Source organism: Chrysochloris asiatica, unplaced genomic scaffold, assembly GCF_000296735.1.
Source record: "Chrysochloris asiatica unplaced genomic scaffold, ChrAsi1.0 scaffold00007, whole genome shotgun sequence".
Taxonomy (NCBI): domain Eukaryota; kingdom Metazoa; phylum Chordata; class Mammalia; order Afrosoricida; family Chrysochloridae; genus Chrysochloris; species Chrysochloris asiatica.
Window position 1 is genome coordinate 363,534 of NW_006408525.1, and position 14,789 is coordinate 378,322.

The window sequence follows — 14,789 nt, forward strand, 5'->3', positions numbered from 1 at the left end:
TCTGCATTTCATTGCATCAGCCCTGACTAGACAGATTGGATACTACTCACTGGAGAGTCTACCTTCCTCCACGCCCTCTGGATCTAGGTTCCCTCTTGAAAGCTTGTAAGCCAGTCACTTCTTGCCTTTGTAGCCCCCCGCCCATCACTTCTTGCCTTTGTAGTCCCCCGCCCCGCATTTTGGGTAGCCAATGTCCAAGTTGCCCATCCCTGTCTACTTTGTGTGTGGAGGGTGTGGGAATGATTCTTGCTGTAAGGATTTATTCCCTCTTTTGAGCTACTGCTTCCATAGGTGTAGGTCAAGTTCATCAAAATGTAAAAAAACTGCTTTTTACTTTTGGTTGAGCTCTGATCATCCAGTCATTGAAGCCAGGAAAATGGGTATTATCTGCAACTGTCGGTGTTCTTATGCATATGCCCTCTCTTCTTATCAGCTGGACACTTCACTCTCCACTCTAGTCCTCTGTGGCTACGTCACTGACTCTGGGCCCGAGAGTCCCCAGGTCTTGCTACACTGCTGGCCAACCAGGTCATCACCCGGGTTCACAGAAGTCTATTGAATGTTGTAGGGCTTAGTTCGCCACTTCATTGCTGTTTTGCCCTCACTTCCCCTTATTGGTGACGAGCGTGGTCACCAATCAGAGCGTGTATTCCCATTGAGTCTTAGTCTTGGAAGGGGTTTGCACTGAGGGGACCCAGCCACTTGCTTTGATGTTTCCTGGGCAAGCAAGTTGCTTGTTCTTGTAGTAACAGTTGGTCTACCTATGTTGTTTTATATTTTTCCTGTAGGTCTTTCTTTCAAGAAGTATCTTCTGTTCTTCTAGCCACTCCAGGCTGGTTGGCTTGTCCTTTCAAGTGGGAATTTCCCATCTCTGGAGATCTGGATGTGGTTCAGACTTCCACCCATAATCTTATGTATTGCAGAGGGTCCGCAGGAAGCCTCCTTCACTGGGCACGTTGTAGCCCCATTTTAAGTGTTCCATCCATTTCATTTTTGACAACTTCCAATTTTCCCAGTTTCATACTTTGTACATTCCATGTTCTGATTTTCAATGGATGTTTACAGCTGTTTCTCTTCATTTTGAGTTGTGCCCCATCAGCAAATGAAGCGTTTTACTCCATTCGCATCATCACAGTCAACTCTACTTTGAGGAGGCACCTCTTCCCTAGTCACATTTTTAATGCCTTCTAACCTGAGGGGCTCATTTTCCAGCACTATATCTGACAGTTTTTCTCTGCTATTCATAAGGTTTTCAGTTACTAAATATTCAGAAGCAGTTCGTCACTCTTTTTTCCTAGTCTGTCTTCATCTGGAAGCTCATCTGAAACCTGTCCACCATGGGTGACCCTGCTTGTATTTAAAATACCGGAGGCATAGTTTTCAGAATCACAGCCACTCACAAGCCACCACAGTACAACAAACTGACAGATGAGTGGGGGTTGCAGTCCAGTTGGTCCCCCTTTTCTACTCACTTCTCTCTCCTTTTCTCTCTTGTAAAATAAAAGGTGTTGCATGCCACACTCCTAGGAACCTATGATATCTGATCAGGGTCATGATGGGATTAAGGGTGATGTAACCCATCCTTAATCTTGTTGGTTTATCACAACAGATCACATCATAGGGGATCATCACATAACTGTCAAGCCACTGAGAATCGTGGCCCAGACAAGCTAACACATATTTTGCTTGGATACAGATACCTCTTGAAAACAATCTAGTGTTGGGGAAAAAAAAGACTTTTTTTTTGCTGAGCAATATTTACAGTGATACTGTTTATGTAACTAAAACCTGCTAAAGATTTGCTGTGGGCACACATATGTGTGTACAAGTATAAAAAAGAGATTGCATTGTTATATGCCAAATATATAAAAGTGGTTACCTCTGGAGAGAAGAGGAGACTGACTTTGGGATTGTAAGTAAAAAGAGATTTGCATTTTTATTTTAATTTTTTTTCATTTTCTCTTGCTCTTTTGATGTTGTTAAGGGGGTCAGTTAGTTCCGACTCATCGAGACCTTGTATAGGGTTTCCTAGGCTGCAAATCTTTGAAGGAGCAGAAAGTCTTATCTTTCTTCTGTAGAGCACCTGGTGGGCTCTAACCTATACCATGTGAGTTATCAAACAACAACAACAACACACCCCAACTATTACTAATTGTAAGTATCTCTGGTAGCGTAGTGGTTACGAATTTGGCTGCTAATCTCACGCTCAGCAGTTTGAAACTACCAGCTGTTCCGAGGGAGAAAGATGAGGTTTTCTGCTCCCGTAAAGATTTACAGCCTCAGAAACCCTGTACATAACAACAAGGAGCAGCTGGTGTGTTTGAACGTCTGACTTTGTGGTTCGCAGTCCAGTGCTGATCCTACAACGCCTTGTTCTTGTTCAGTGCCTTCAAGCCGATTCTGACCCATAGCGACCTTGTGTAGAATTTCCAAGGAGCGGCTGAGGAGCTTGAACCGCCAACTTTGCAGTTCAAACTGACTTTGCAGTCCAGCGCATTAACCCACAGATCCAATGGAGTGAGAGTTTCCAAAATCTTCACTCGTTTTAAAAGCTATGGTGCGAAGATTCCCGCCTTCCGCGTTTCGCCAAGGCAGATAGTTTGGTCCTCTCGGCCCACCGTCCGCGCAGGCTTCCAAAGCAGCCCTAAGCTCCGCCCCCCGCGTTCAAGACGGCGCGAAAACCCAATTGACAAGAACTGCTTGCAAAGCCCTGAGGTCCGGTCTGTGTTTGGTCTGCTTTCACCGCTTCGACTCCAGCCCGGAGCACTCAACCCGGAGTATCCGCTTGCGGACGGGCACCTCGCGCTTCCCAGACGCATTCTAAGTGCCTCGTCACCCGCGCTTTTCTCATCGCCTCTTCCCGCGTTCGACTCAGCTGAGCTGGGCCTGGCCTCAGCGCTCGCTCCGGGCCGGTGGGCTCTAGGCAATACGAAACGGAACCCGAGGGCCGCCTTCATGGCCTACAGGCCGAATGGGCAGGTCCGTGCGAGGTCTTAGGAGCAGGGATACTGGATAGCGGGGAGTATGGTAGGTGTTCTTGCCATGGCGGCGGCTGCTGCTCACCCTCCAATGAAGGACTATGAGATTGAGGTGAGATCGGGTGTCTGCCTAGTTTTTCCTGTGGCTAATGGGAGGTGATCCCGACTGCATTTCTGAGGGGAAGGGAGGAACACCGTGAGTCCCCACGGTAATGACATTGTGTGGAACAGTTGCTGGACAGTGTCGTTTCTTAGAGTCGTGATAAGTCCTGACAAACTTTGGGATTGTGAGATGTTTAGAGGGTCTGGGTAAATGAGAGTTTAAGATACCACGGTCAGTTCCCAGATCCTGAAATGTTAGCGGACCTTCATGTGAAATGTCTGGGAGGATCTGGGCAGGTACTGGGTTCATGATACGGAATCCTAGAATTTTAGGGTTGAAATAGATCTTTAAATGCAACTATTCCACCCCTTTTACCGGTTTTAGGAATGTCATTTTACAGTGTTACTGCTAAAATCCTAAGGGAATCAATTACTCGTGGGCTCTTAGATCGTAGTATATTGCAGTTAGAAGACACAGTGTGACAAGTTCGTTTGTCAAGTTTCAGTGACATGCACTAGCGTTTTGTTTTTTTAAAATAAGATTTTAATATCAGGAAATAATGGGCCTAGCATTTTAAGATAGACAAATGTTTACATTTTTACACTTTTTCATCTCATGACAAATCTAAATTGAAGTATGTATTCTGGTGTCCTTGAATTGGCTAAGATACATGCTTATTTAAGGTATCATTTATTATTATTGTTTTAACCTAGTGTTATTTGCTAATAGTTATGCTGATACTGGCTTGCCAAGTTAGGACAAATTGTCTAGATATGAAGAAGGACTTTTGTTACATAAATTACACAATTCTTGACTTTTTGTCAGTTACATCCATCTTTGGGTCATGGTTTCTGCGTTTGGTGGCCTATTTATTTCCTAATAAGGATCTCTGTTATGCATGGTAAGGTCAAGATTTTATGAAAACTTTGCTTAACATCAATCCTGTAAACCCTTTTCCCAAAACAAACCTATTTTGAGTGGATTCAGGTTCATAGTAGCAGCTGATGGGTTTGAACCGCCCTCTTGTGGTTAGCAGTCCAGTATTTACCCTCTAGTGCCACCCAGAGGTCTTTAACGGCAACTCTGTAAGGAGGTATTATCTCTATTATGCAGATGAGAGGTTAACAAGATTAAGTAATTTGTTTAAAATCTCACACCAGTAGATGACAGGGACTTCTGGTGTGGTGCTGTAAGATAGGCACTGGACTGTGAACCCTAAGATCGGCAGTTCAAACCCACCAGCTGCTCCTCGGAAACCATATACAGGGTCGCTGTGAGTCAGAACCAATTCGATGACACGTAACAACAATAAAGTAGATGACAGACCTTGCATTAATAGATCTGCTGACTCCAGAGCTTGTAGTATAGATAGTACTTTTAATACTATCTCAGGCATTTATAAATACTTATCAGCATTTTCACCTAAAGCATTTATAATTTAATTTTAACACACAATTTTAATCCATCCGTAATTTATTTTGCCTCATATTTATCCAAATGGTTAGAAGTTTGCCACCATACCATTTATTAAATATTCTTTCTTTTGCCACTATTTGAATGCTATTATCTTTACTGTTCCATGGGAGAAAGAGGAGGCTTTCTGCTCCTGTAAAGATTTACAGCCTCAGAAACCCTGTATAGGGTCGCTATGAGTCGGAACCAACTCCACGGCACATAACAACAACAACAACAACATCTTTACTAAGTTCTCACATAGATACTTGTGCCTATTTCTGGTTTTCTAATCCGCTCTATTAACCTGCCTACCTATTCCTGTTTTAGATTAATCTTGATCGCTTTTTTAATTTTATAATACGTTAAATGCCTTTGAGTAAGTTCCGACTCACAGAGACCCTGTGTAGAGATGCTGACGCTATACAGGATTTGAAAGCCTCAGAAACCCTATGCCAGGTCACTATGAGTCAGAACTGACTCCATGGCACTTAACAAGGTAATATTTGTTTTCTATTATGTAAATTGGACCTCTGGTGGTACAGTGGTTAAAAAGCCTTGGAAACCGTACACAGGGTCGCTATGGGTTGGAATCGACTCAATGGCACTTAACAACAATATGTTTCCTTAGATTTACAGACTTAAAAGCCCTACGCGCACTTCTCTCCTATAATTTACTCAACAGAATCCACTCAAGGGGTAGTGAGTTTGGTTTAGGGTTTTAACTTTAAAGCTCATATTATTTTCTGTATCTCAAGTTTGTCACCCATAAGAGTCTTCTGTTCTTTATCCAGCTACTTAAATTTTTAGATCCACATCTAAAATTTTTATTTTGTATAATTTTTCTTGAAATAAGTGCCTGTTTTTTCTTCTTTTAAATCTATAGCCTTGCAAAAAGCGAAGGAAGGATGATGATGGATCTTCCTGTAAAACAATTACAAAATATTTATCATCAGTAGGGAAGAGTGGGGATAGGGTTTTCTGTCCACCAAAATCCAATAATATTCTGGATTACTTCAGAAAGACTTCACCCAGAAATGAGAATAATCAGTCAACAAAAGCGTGTAAGATAAAATCATCTGTACCAGTGCCTATTAACAGTGGCAAGGACTACAAAACACCGCTGGAAATGTTCTCAGACCCAGAATTGAAGAAGAGAGGAAAGAGAGTTAACTTATCTCATCAACTAAATAATATTAAAGCTGGACCTGAATCTATAATTGAAATTAATAGCGATGATAGCAAAGAAGACTCTAGTTTAAATGATGACTTTGTAGAAAGTAGTACTTCTTTTTCACTCCACCAGAAACATACAGAGATACTTACAGAAAGTATTCAAGATATCAAAAACCAGTCAAGCACTATAACCTCCAAACCAAACTCTAAGAAAGTCAATCCTAAACAAGGCACCACACAAAGTGGCTCTAAAAAAAAGAGAAAAAGGAAGTGTAGAGATATAATAGATCTCTCTGAAAGCTTAACCTTGACAGAGGAACTAAATCTAAAACAAGATGCTGGTGAACAGATAATATCTCCTGTAACTGATGAAATAGAGAATACTGTGAGTGAGGCAAGCCCTGGAGATAATGTAGCTAAAATAACCCACTTAAGTGATAATACAATAACTGTCTCATACGAAGAGTTTTTAAAAAGTCACAAGGAAAACAAAGTGGAACAGATACCTGAATCTCCAGTGTCAATATGTATTCCTTTTGAAACTGTTGGAGAAATAGCCAAAAGTGATTATATAAGTGACACAGAAACCTGTGAAAGTTCCCAGCAGGTACACTTTAAGACAGTGACTGTTCTTGCACAAGTTCACTCTGTACCCCCCAAAAAGACTGGGAAAATACCCCCGATTTTCTTGAAACAAAAGCAAATTGAAATGGAAAGTAGTTTTTCTGATCCTGAGAGTGATCAGACACTTCAGAAAAGAAAATCTAATGTTGTTATACAGGAGGAAGAATTAGAATTGGCTGTTTTGGAAGCTGCAAGTTCTGAAGCTGTGAAACCAAAATGTACTCTGGAAGAAAGGCAACAGTTTATGAAAGCATTTAGGCAGCCAGCAACAGATACATTTAAAAACGGAGTTAAAAAGTCTTCTGATAAGAAAGACCTTAATGAAAAGTTTTCACATGAGGAAGGAAGAGATTGTAATTCTAAAAACATCACAGAAAATCTTAATATCCAAATAATTTCAAGTAACAGCAATTCACAGTCACATACTTTTAAAGGACTTTCTACAGAGAAAAGTAAAATGAAAAAGCAAAAGGGTAAGAAAACATTAGATGCTGTGGCTGCACTAAGTGAAAATAGAGAAAGAAATACTCAAAAGAAAGAAACAACCTCTTCCTTAAAAGAAAAGCAAAAGCAAAATAAAGTTAGAATGAAATTAAGACAGAAGAAAACAGAAGTTTTCAAAAGCAGCACATTATCTTATAGTAAAAATCTTATTTGTGAAGATATAACAAAGGATGATCCTTTTAAGATTTCCTCTCGACATAATAATAAAACATCAAGAAAAACCAGTACTCCAGTTAAGGATATCAAAGTTACGTGTTCTGAAACTGAACCTGAAGTCAACTTGGTAAATGTTTCCACACCCAAATCAACCAGAAGATCTGTAAGAAGTAGTAGCACACCTACTACAAAAATCATTGAAAACTCTGATTTTAAAGATGCAGAAGATAATAGTCCCATAAAAGTTGCCACTCCAAAAGCAGCCAGCTTACCAGGAAAGCATAACGTATATACGGCAGAATTAATAACAGTACCCTTTGATTCTGAGAGTCCTATAAGGTAAAGTTTTGTTTTTATTTTAAAATTTTGTTCTATCTAAATTTTAGTATTTTGCATGTAATATCAGCAGGTAAAGAAAATATTCAGAAGCCTCAAGAGATTTTTTTTTTTTCTTTTCCTAGAACAAATTGATTTAACAATGTCTCAAAAATGCTCCTTTTTTTTCACATTTAGTTTATTGTTGGGTATATTTCAGAAGAAGGAACTCTGGTAGCATAGTGGTTAACAAATTGGGCTGTGAACTGCAAGGTCAGCAGTTCGAAACTACCAGCTGTTCCGCAGGAGAAAGATGAGGCTTTCTGCTCCCGTAAAAATTTACAGCCTCGGAAACACTGTTCAGGGTTGCTATGGGTCAGAACCGACTCCACAGCACATCACAACAACAACATATTTCAGAAGAACTGTGGATGTATTTTAGATGAACTATAAACTTATTAAAATTGTTAATTCCTGGAGAAATACCTTTCATATCTGAATTCTGTGCATTTAATGAACATGAGTATAAAAGTAAATTAGAAAGTTATCCAAGTTTTGGGGTGAAGTGAGCTTTAACACTGTGGTATATACTTGCATACTGGTTTCTACGGAAGAGTCATCTTGGTACTGATTTTTTTTTGTGTGTATGTGAATTGGGTGTAGGTTTACAGAGCAGATCATCAGTTTTCCCTTCATACACATTTTGTTTCATTTCACTGATTACAGTCCCCTCAGTATAACCTCACTTATCCCACTTCCTCCCTGTTTCTCATTTCTAATCCTTCTCCTTTCCTACCTCTTCTGAACTTTGTCCTTGGGCAAATGCTGCCCTTTTATCTCAAATGGTGGATCATTGTAAGGTATGCATGTGTCAGTAATGAAAGTGTTCCCTTTACCCAACACCAACAACAAAGTAGATACATCTGTTGTTTGGCTGAAAATTGAACCATGGGGATGAGTTCAGTTCCAGACCTAAAGGGGGATTAGAGGTTGTAGTGTGGGTACTAATTTTTTGTAAAGCTTATTTTTAAAGGAAACATTTTATATTTCGATGTTAAACATTTCCAAGAGTTTATCATTGAGTTTGACTTACTTTTGAATTAGTAGTTTGAAACTGGAATTTTTATATTTTGTAACAGTACAGAAATGGGAGTTCTAGTTAGTTCTTTTCTATATATGAGACTCTTGCACTTCATAATCATGAAAATGTTCCTGAACACCTTTTCCTTTTTCAGAATGAAATTCACCAGAATAAGTACTCCAAAAAAATTTAAGAAGAAATCTAAGAAAAGCTATAAGAAAAAATCTCAGAATTCTGAAGCAACTGATGGAGATTTTACTTCTCAAACTAGACAGGTAATTGAAGTATTAGACATTCCTACAAGTAGTATTCTGTTTCCTTTAAATATCAGCAAAAGCTACTATTTGGTAGTAATAAGCCAAAAGAAGATTCACATATTTCATGGGTTGGTTATGTTAACCACATTCCTAAATCCTAACCATTAGTATTCTTCTCTAGTTAGTTTATTAAAATATCAAGTTATTGTGAGATGAAAGCAATTGATAAGAAGTCTAATTTGCTTAGAAAAAATTTCTTAGAATTACATTCCAGTTTTTTCCTAAGGTTGCTTATAGCCCATGATTAGATATTTGGCTTATTTCTGTAGATTAGAGACTCAACTGAAGCACTGTTAATATTTTTGGCAGTATAACTTTAAGGCAGTGGTTCAAACTCACCCCTATACAGGTTCACTATTAGTTGGAAAGAACTTGATGGCACTTAATAGCAATAATTCTTGGTTGTCAGGGGCTAGGGTTGTGAGGTTTTTCAGGTTTACATGAGAATTAATGGGTACTCTGCTTTTCTTAAGAGCCCCATATTCATAATAGCTCTTTCAACAGAGATGGTAATGATACAGAAGGGTTCTGGGTTCACACTTACGCAATAAAGTACAATGCTACATGCTAGGTATTGGGGATAGAGCTGTGAATAAGATACACATAGTCTCTATTCTCTTAGAGTTTACATTCTTACAGAGAATTCAGGCAGATAAATAGGCAATTATATATAATAAGAATGGTAGGAGTCCTGGTGTGGCGCTGTAGATAAGCACTGGACTGGTAACTGCAAGGTCGGTGGTTCAAACCCACCAGCAGATCCTTGGAAACCCTGTACAGGGTCAATATGAGTTGGAACTGACTCTATGGTACTTAATAACAACAAAATAAGCAGGGAGTAGTCTCAGAACATGTAGGTGGGATACCTGACTTCCGAGAGATGACAAGCTAGGATCTAACAGGATAGGAAGAGTTCTTCCAGCAGAGGGAACAGTGTGTGCAAAGGCCATAGAAGATAATAGAGAATATTTTCATTTGATTTAGGTAGATTCCAGATTGTTACGAAGTTGGACTTCATTCTGAGAGTGGAGACAAGCCATTTGAAGTGGAAGGCATAACATTAGATTTGAATTTTAGAAACTGCAGTATGAAGAATAGATTGAGGAGGGTCAAGAGTTGAGGCTGGGGAGTCTAGTTAGAAGACTTTCACGTTAATCCATATGAGATGTGATTGTGTTCTGAAGGAAATTAGTGAGAAGGGGCTAGTGATTATTTAGGAGGTAGAATTGAGCTTCAGTGAGTGATTTGATGTGAAAGCGAGGAAGAAGTCAAACATGATACCTGGGTTTCTGATGGGTTTTTGCGTGAATGATGATGCCTTTTACTAAAATAGGAAGAAGGCTGGTTTTGGGGAAAGATGAGGAATTGGTTTTGGACAAGTTGTATTTGAGGTATCTGTAGGATATCCAAGTGGATCCATCCTATTAGAGGTGGAGCCAGACATAAAACTGAAGGGTCATCAGCATAATGATGGCAATTGAAGCTGTAAGAATGAATGAAATCCTACAGAGAAAGTGTGTTTGGTCAAAAGAGAAGCTATGTAAGGATAACTCCGGGGAAACTCCACAGCCGTTAGGAATGAGCCAACATGGGAAGAGTGACTGACCTGGTGGTATCCAATCCTGCAGAGATGTTTTTGTTGATATCTACCGTGGAGTGAAATAAGAATTGAAAAGTGTCTTTTGATTCTGGCCCCCTTGACAAGGGCAGTTCAGTTGAGTAGATTGTTTATCTATATTTAGGCAAGGAGGACAGATTGACCCAGAGCTGGAGTTTCTCAGGTAATTGTGACAGAAGCGCAGTGGGGCCATGGGGCTAAGGGAATTTAAGGTATCCCACGCTTTTTTTTTTTTTGCTTTAACAAACAGAAATGTATTCTTTCACTATTTAGGGTGTAGAAGTCCAAATGTAGGGTGCTGGCTTTAGGGCTGTCAGTTCTGGGGAAAGTCCTTGTCTCCTTTCAGCATTCTGTGGACATGTCCAGGCCGTTTGGCATCATTCTTCCCCTGGATCTAGGAGCTTCATAGTGTCGGGATCCCAGATCCAAAGGGCACACTCCACTCCTGGCTCTTCTGTCTTGGTGGTAGAGGGTTCCCTGGGTTCCCCCTTCTCTGCTCTAGAATACTCTTAAGAATAGTTGAAGTGATGGGCAGTGGACTCCAAGCTGGGGGTGGTAAGGTGGAAGATAGAGGCTGATAAGTAGGGAGAAAATATAGAACTATGAGGATGAAAGATCCTGGTAAAGCCAATAGATGTAGTCAGGAGTAACCAAGTAAGAGCTGGGAGGATACACTGCTAGGGTTGATTTAAAATTTGTTTTGATATTTTTATGTATCTGATTTTTTATAAAAACTTATAATCAGAAAAAATTGTTATTAACAAAACCAGTTTTAATAGCCAAAGTACTTGTCAAACTATGTATGTATAGGTTTTTTTCTTTTAACACACATTCATATATCCTTATATAACAGTTTGTTTCAATGACTGAATTTTTTAATCGAAGCTTAGATGAGTTATTTTAAGTATTAACTTGCTATTAGGGTCATTGTTGTTAATACTGTCAAATCAGTTTCAACTCGGGCCCTGTATAGGGTTTCCGAGGAGCGGCTGGTGGGGTTGAACCACTGACCTTGCAGTTAGCAGTCCAGTTCTGATCCACACCAGGACTCTATTGTTGTTAAGTGCCATTGAGTCAATTCCGACCCATAGCGACCCTGTATAGGGTTTTTGAGGAGTAGCTGGTGAGCTTGAACCGCCAACCTTGCAGTTCAAACAGTTTTGCAGTCTGGTGCATTAACCTACAGCGCCACACCAGGACTTCAGGACTCCATTGTTGTTGTTGTGAAGTGCCATCGAGTTGATTCCGACCCATAGCAACCCTGTATAGAGTTTCTGAGGAGCAGCTGGTGAGCTTGAACCGCTGGCCTTGGACTCCATTAGCCTGCCATAAATTTTGCTTCGAGAACAACAGATAAATCTTAACACTCTCCTCCTAATGCATCAACTCGTTAACATTCCTATTCCTCTTGTGTATGCTTGGAATATTAATGCCTTTTGTTTTTAATAGTTTTAAATAACAGAAGTAGATGAAATTAAAAGTGAAAAATGTTTCTATTTTCTCAGTGGGTAATCCACTTTTAATAATTGCATGTTTACCTTTTCAGGTAGTTTTTATAGGCAGTTATTTTTTTTAATTGACGTAAACAATGTGTACCAGAGGTCTTAAAAATGTTTGAAAAATTAAAAGATAATGGAATTTTTCCATGAACTATTTGAAGCTCCCTCATATAGCACTTTGGGAATTCAACAAGTTTCACAGGTACAATTCAGTGACAGCGACTACATTAACCATTTCTGTAACAATCACCAGTTTCCTTGTCAAATTTCCCATCACAATAGATACTTGCTGCTTCCTACATGATGAAGTAAGATTTTAAAAAGGGGACATATAATGTAAACTTTTTTAACTTGCTGTGTGTATTTAATCCCAACACAAAAACCTGTTGTACTTAATATGAAAAGCACATTCTCTGAAAAATAGTATTTTAATACAGTCGATCAGTGCTCGAGCCAGGCCTGAAGTGTTTATTCTTCTCTAGTGTTCTTTCCCATGCTGTGCATGATACCTTTTCAACCTCCCCACAATGGATTCAGCTAAAGTACTTTTTCTATAAACTACATTTACATACATTAATGGAGTTCTGGTGTGGTGCTGTACGATAAGAACTGGACTGCTAGCTGTGAGGTCAGTAATTCAAACCCACTAGCTGTTCTCAAAAATGCTATACAGGGTTGCTATGAGTCGGAACCAATTGTACAGCATTTAACAACAAAAACACACGTAATACACACATATAATTTCACTGTACCTTTTTGCTCTTAGTCTTTTTCCCTATTACTTGTAAATTCCTTGAGTTCAAGATCCACATATTATAATATTGTTGTTTTACAGTGTGTAAGTCAGAGCTGTGTGGTTTGTTCATATTTAAAAAGAACTTTACTAAATTTGGTGACTAAAATCAAAGAATATGTGCCATGGTTTGTGATGGTGGAGACATACCAAATAATATTTATATTACTGTTCTACAAACATACTTCTCAATATTTTCTACATATGTAATTGTATTTATCTGGATAAATCACAAGAAAGAAATGAAAACAAAGCTAACCAAGTATAACTGAATACTTTTAAATCATAGTTCCCTAATATTTCTTAAAAAATCATTTCTTTGTCTCTCATTGAATGTGACTTACAATATTTTCTCTTGATAAATATAAAATCCTTACGAGTGATAATTAATATTTCAAAATTTTGTTTAGGCAAATAATGCTTCAAAAAATATATCAAAAGCAAAACAATTGGTTGAAAAAGCAAAAGCTTTACACATTAGTAGGTCAAGGACTACTGAGGAAATACCAACACCCTTAAGGCGTTCCTCTAGACATCAGGCACTTACGGAAAGGAGCAGATGGTCAGAAACAGATGTAAGTATTATACATTTATTGGTTTAAGTTCTGTTCTGCTGCTTTCAGTGAGAGATGGAAACCATTGTAAAGCTATATAAGGTAGCATTCTATGAGAGCCTTGAGCTGGTAGTTCTGCCTTAAAAGCCTTTGACTCTTTTTTTTTGCCTACATAATACAGTTCAAATCTTTTATCAAGTCATTGTGATCCTTCATATGGTGAACTAGCCATTCCCTCTTCAAAACAGTGCCCTTCTCCATAAACATGTCTATGTTATAGTCTCAAAATTATGCACTTCTTCCCAAAAGATAATTTTCCCTTTGTAGTCTCAACTTGAAACATCCATTCTGTTACTCTCCTCTACCTGAGCAATTTGCTATACAACTTTTAAGATCCTACTCAATCCTATGAAGGTTCACAGCCTTGGAAACCCTATACAGGGTCGAAACTACCAGCTGTTCTGTGAGAGAAAGATGAGGCTTTCTGCTCCCGTAAAGATTTACAGCCTCGGAAACACTGTACAGGGTTGTTATGAGTCAGAACCGACTCCACGGCACTTAACAACAACAACCAAGCCCCTTAAGTGCTACCCTGCCACCTCTTTAAAGCTGTGTTGATGCCTTCAGGCCAAATTGTTTTCTTCCCTATATGTCCAGTCATGTTTTCTTGTTTTTTTTAGTCAGCACTACCCTTTACCACACTGTGTGACAGCCCCCTCGCCCTCTGGGTCACCTACATTTTGGAGTGACCTTGAAGCCAGTTCCTGAGTTTTATTTGTCTGTGTACTCTTTACTTATTAACTCTCTCGTTACCTGACATTTTGCATTTATGACAACTTTGAAAAAGTTCTCAGGCGGCACCTCTGATGTTTTAGATCCCTTACTGGGTGGGACATGGCTGGGCCTAGGGTGCCCTTTGAAGGCCACCCTGAGCAATATACCAGAGAGCTTGTTGATACCTGACTGCAGGACACCTTCTCCCATTTGTCCACAATGTCATGGTCCAGAGGGTGCGGGGCCACCATGGAATGATGTGAGGTGGCAGGCAGGCAAGGAGAGGTTGGGCAAGGGCTTGAGGGTACCGGAAGGGGGCCTGAGTGGGGCTGGTGGGAATGGAGAATACATGTGGTCTCTGCCCAGGGTGGGAAGCAGTGAGTAGTAGACAACACCCAACCCTCACCACTCCCAACACCCACAGGCTCTGTTGTGGTGGGAGAGGGGAGCCTGCCATTCCACATGTATCTCATGATGTGCTGAAGGCACCCATGGGCAGTGGGAGCGGGAGGGAAGGCAAGGATACTAGGTCAAAAATGGGACACTACTGACTCACATAATGCTGATTTCACATAATACTTGGTCTTTCATGCCTAACCAAGTGGATAAGTGAGGAGTGGGTGTATTGCCTGATACATGGTAGTCTATAATTACTTCTTTAGAAAGGAAAACCCTCAGTTATAATAAGCCCACATCACATAAACTTGTGTGGTGTGGGCATAGACTACCCTTTACAGCGAGTGTTTTCTGTTACAGTCAGATAATGTTTCATGGAGAGATGTATGGAATTGCTAATTTAATGATATTGTCTATATATCATATGCCTTTAAATATGTAATAGACTT

General features: G+C 39.6%; 1 protein-coding gene across 1 annotated transcript in view; it reads left to right on the plus strand.

Moving 5' to 3' along the window:
- Positions 1-3,024: 3,024 nt before the first annotated feature.
- The window catches only part of ATAD5 (ATPase family, AAA domain containing 5), a 46,887-nt gene continuing 35,122 nt past the window's right edge, over positions 3,025-14,789 (plus strand). The window contains exons 1-4 of the mRNA XM_006832297.1: positions 3,025-3,090; positions 5,420-7,332; positions 8,544-8,664; positions 13,027-13,191. Of these exons, the coding sequence (XP_006832360.1) occupies positions 3,025-3,090; positions 5,420-7,332; positions 8,544-8,664; positions 13,027-13,191 (2,265 nt within the window). The remainder of the gene's footprint in view (positions 3,091-5,419; positions 7,333-8,543; positions 8,665-13,026; positions 13,192-14,789) is intronic.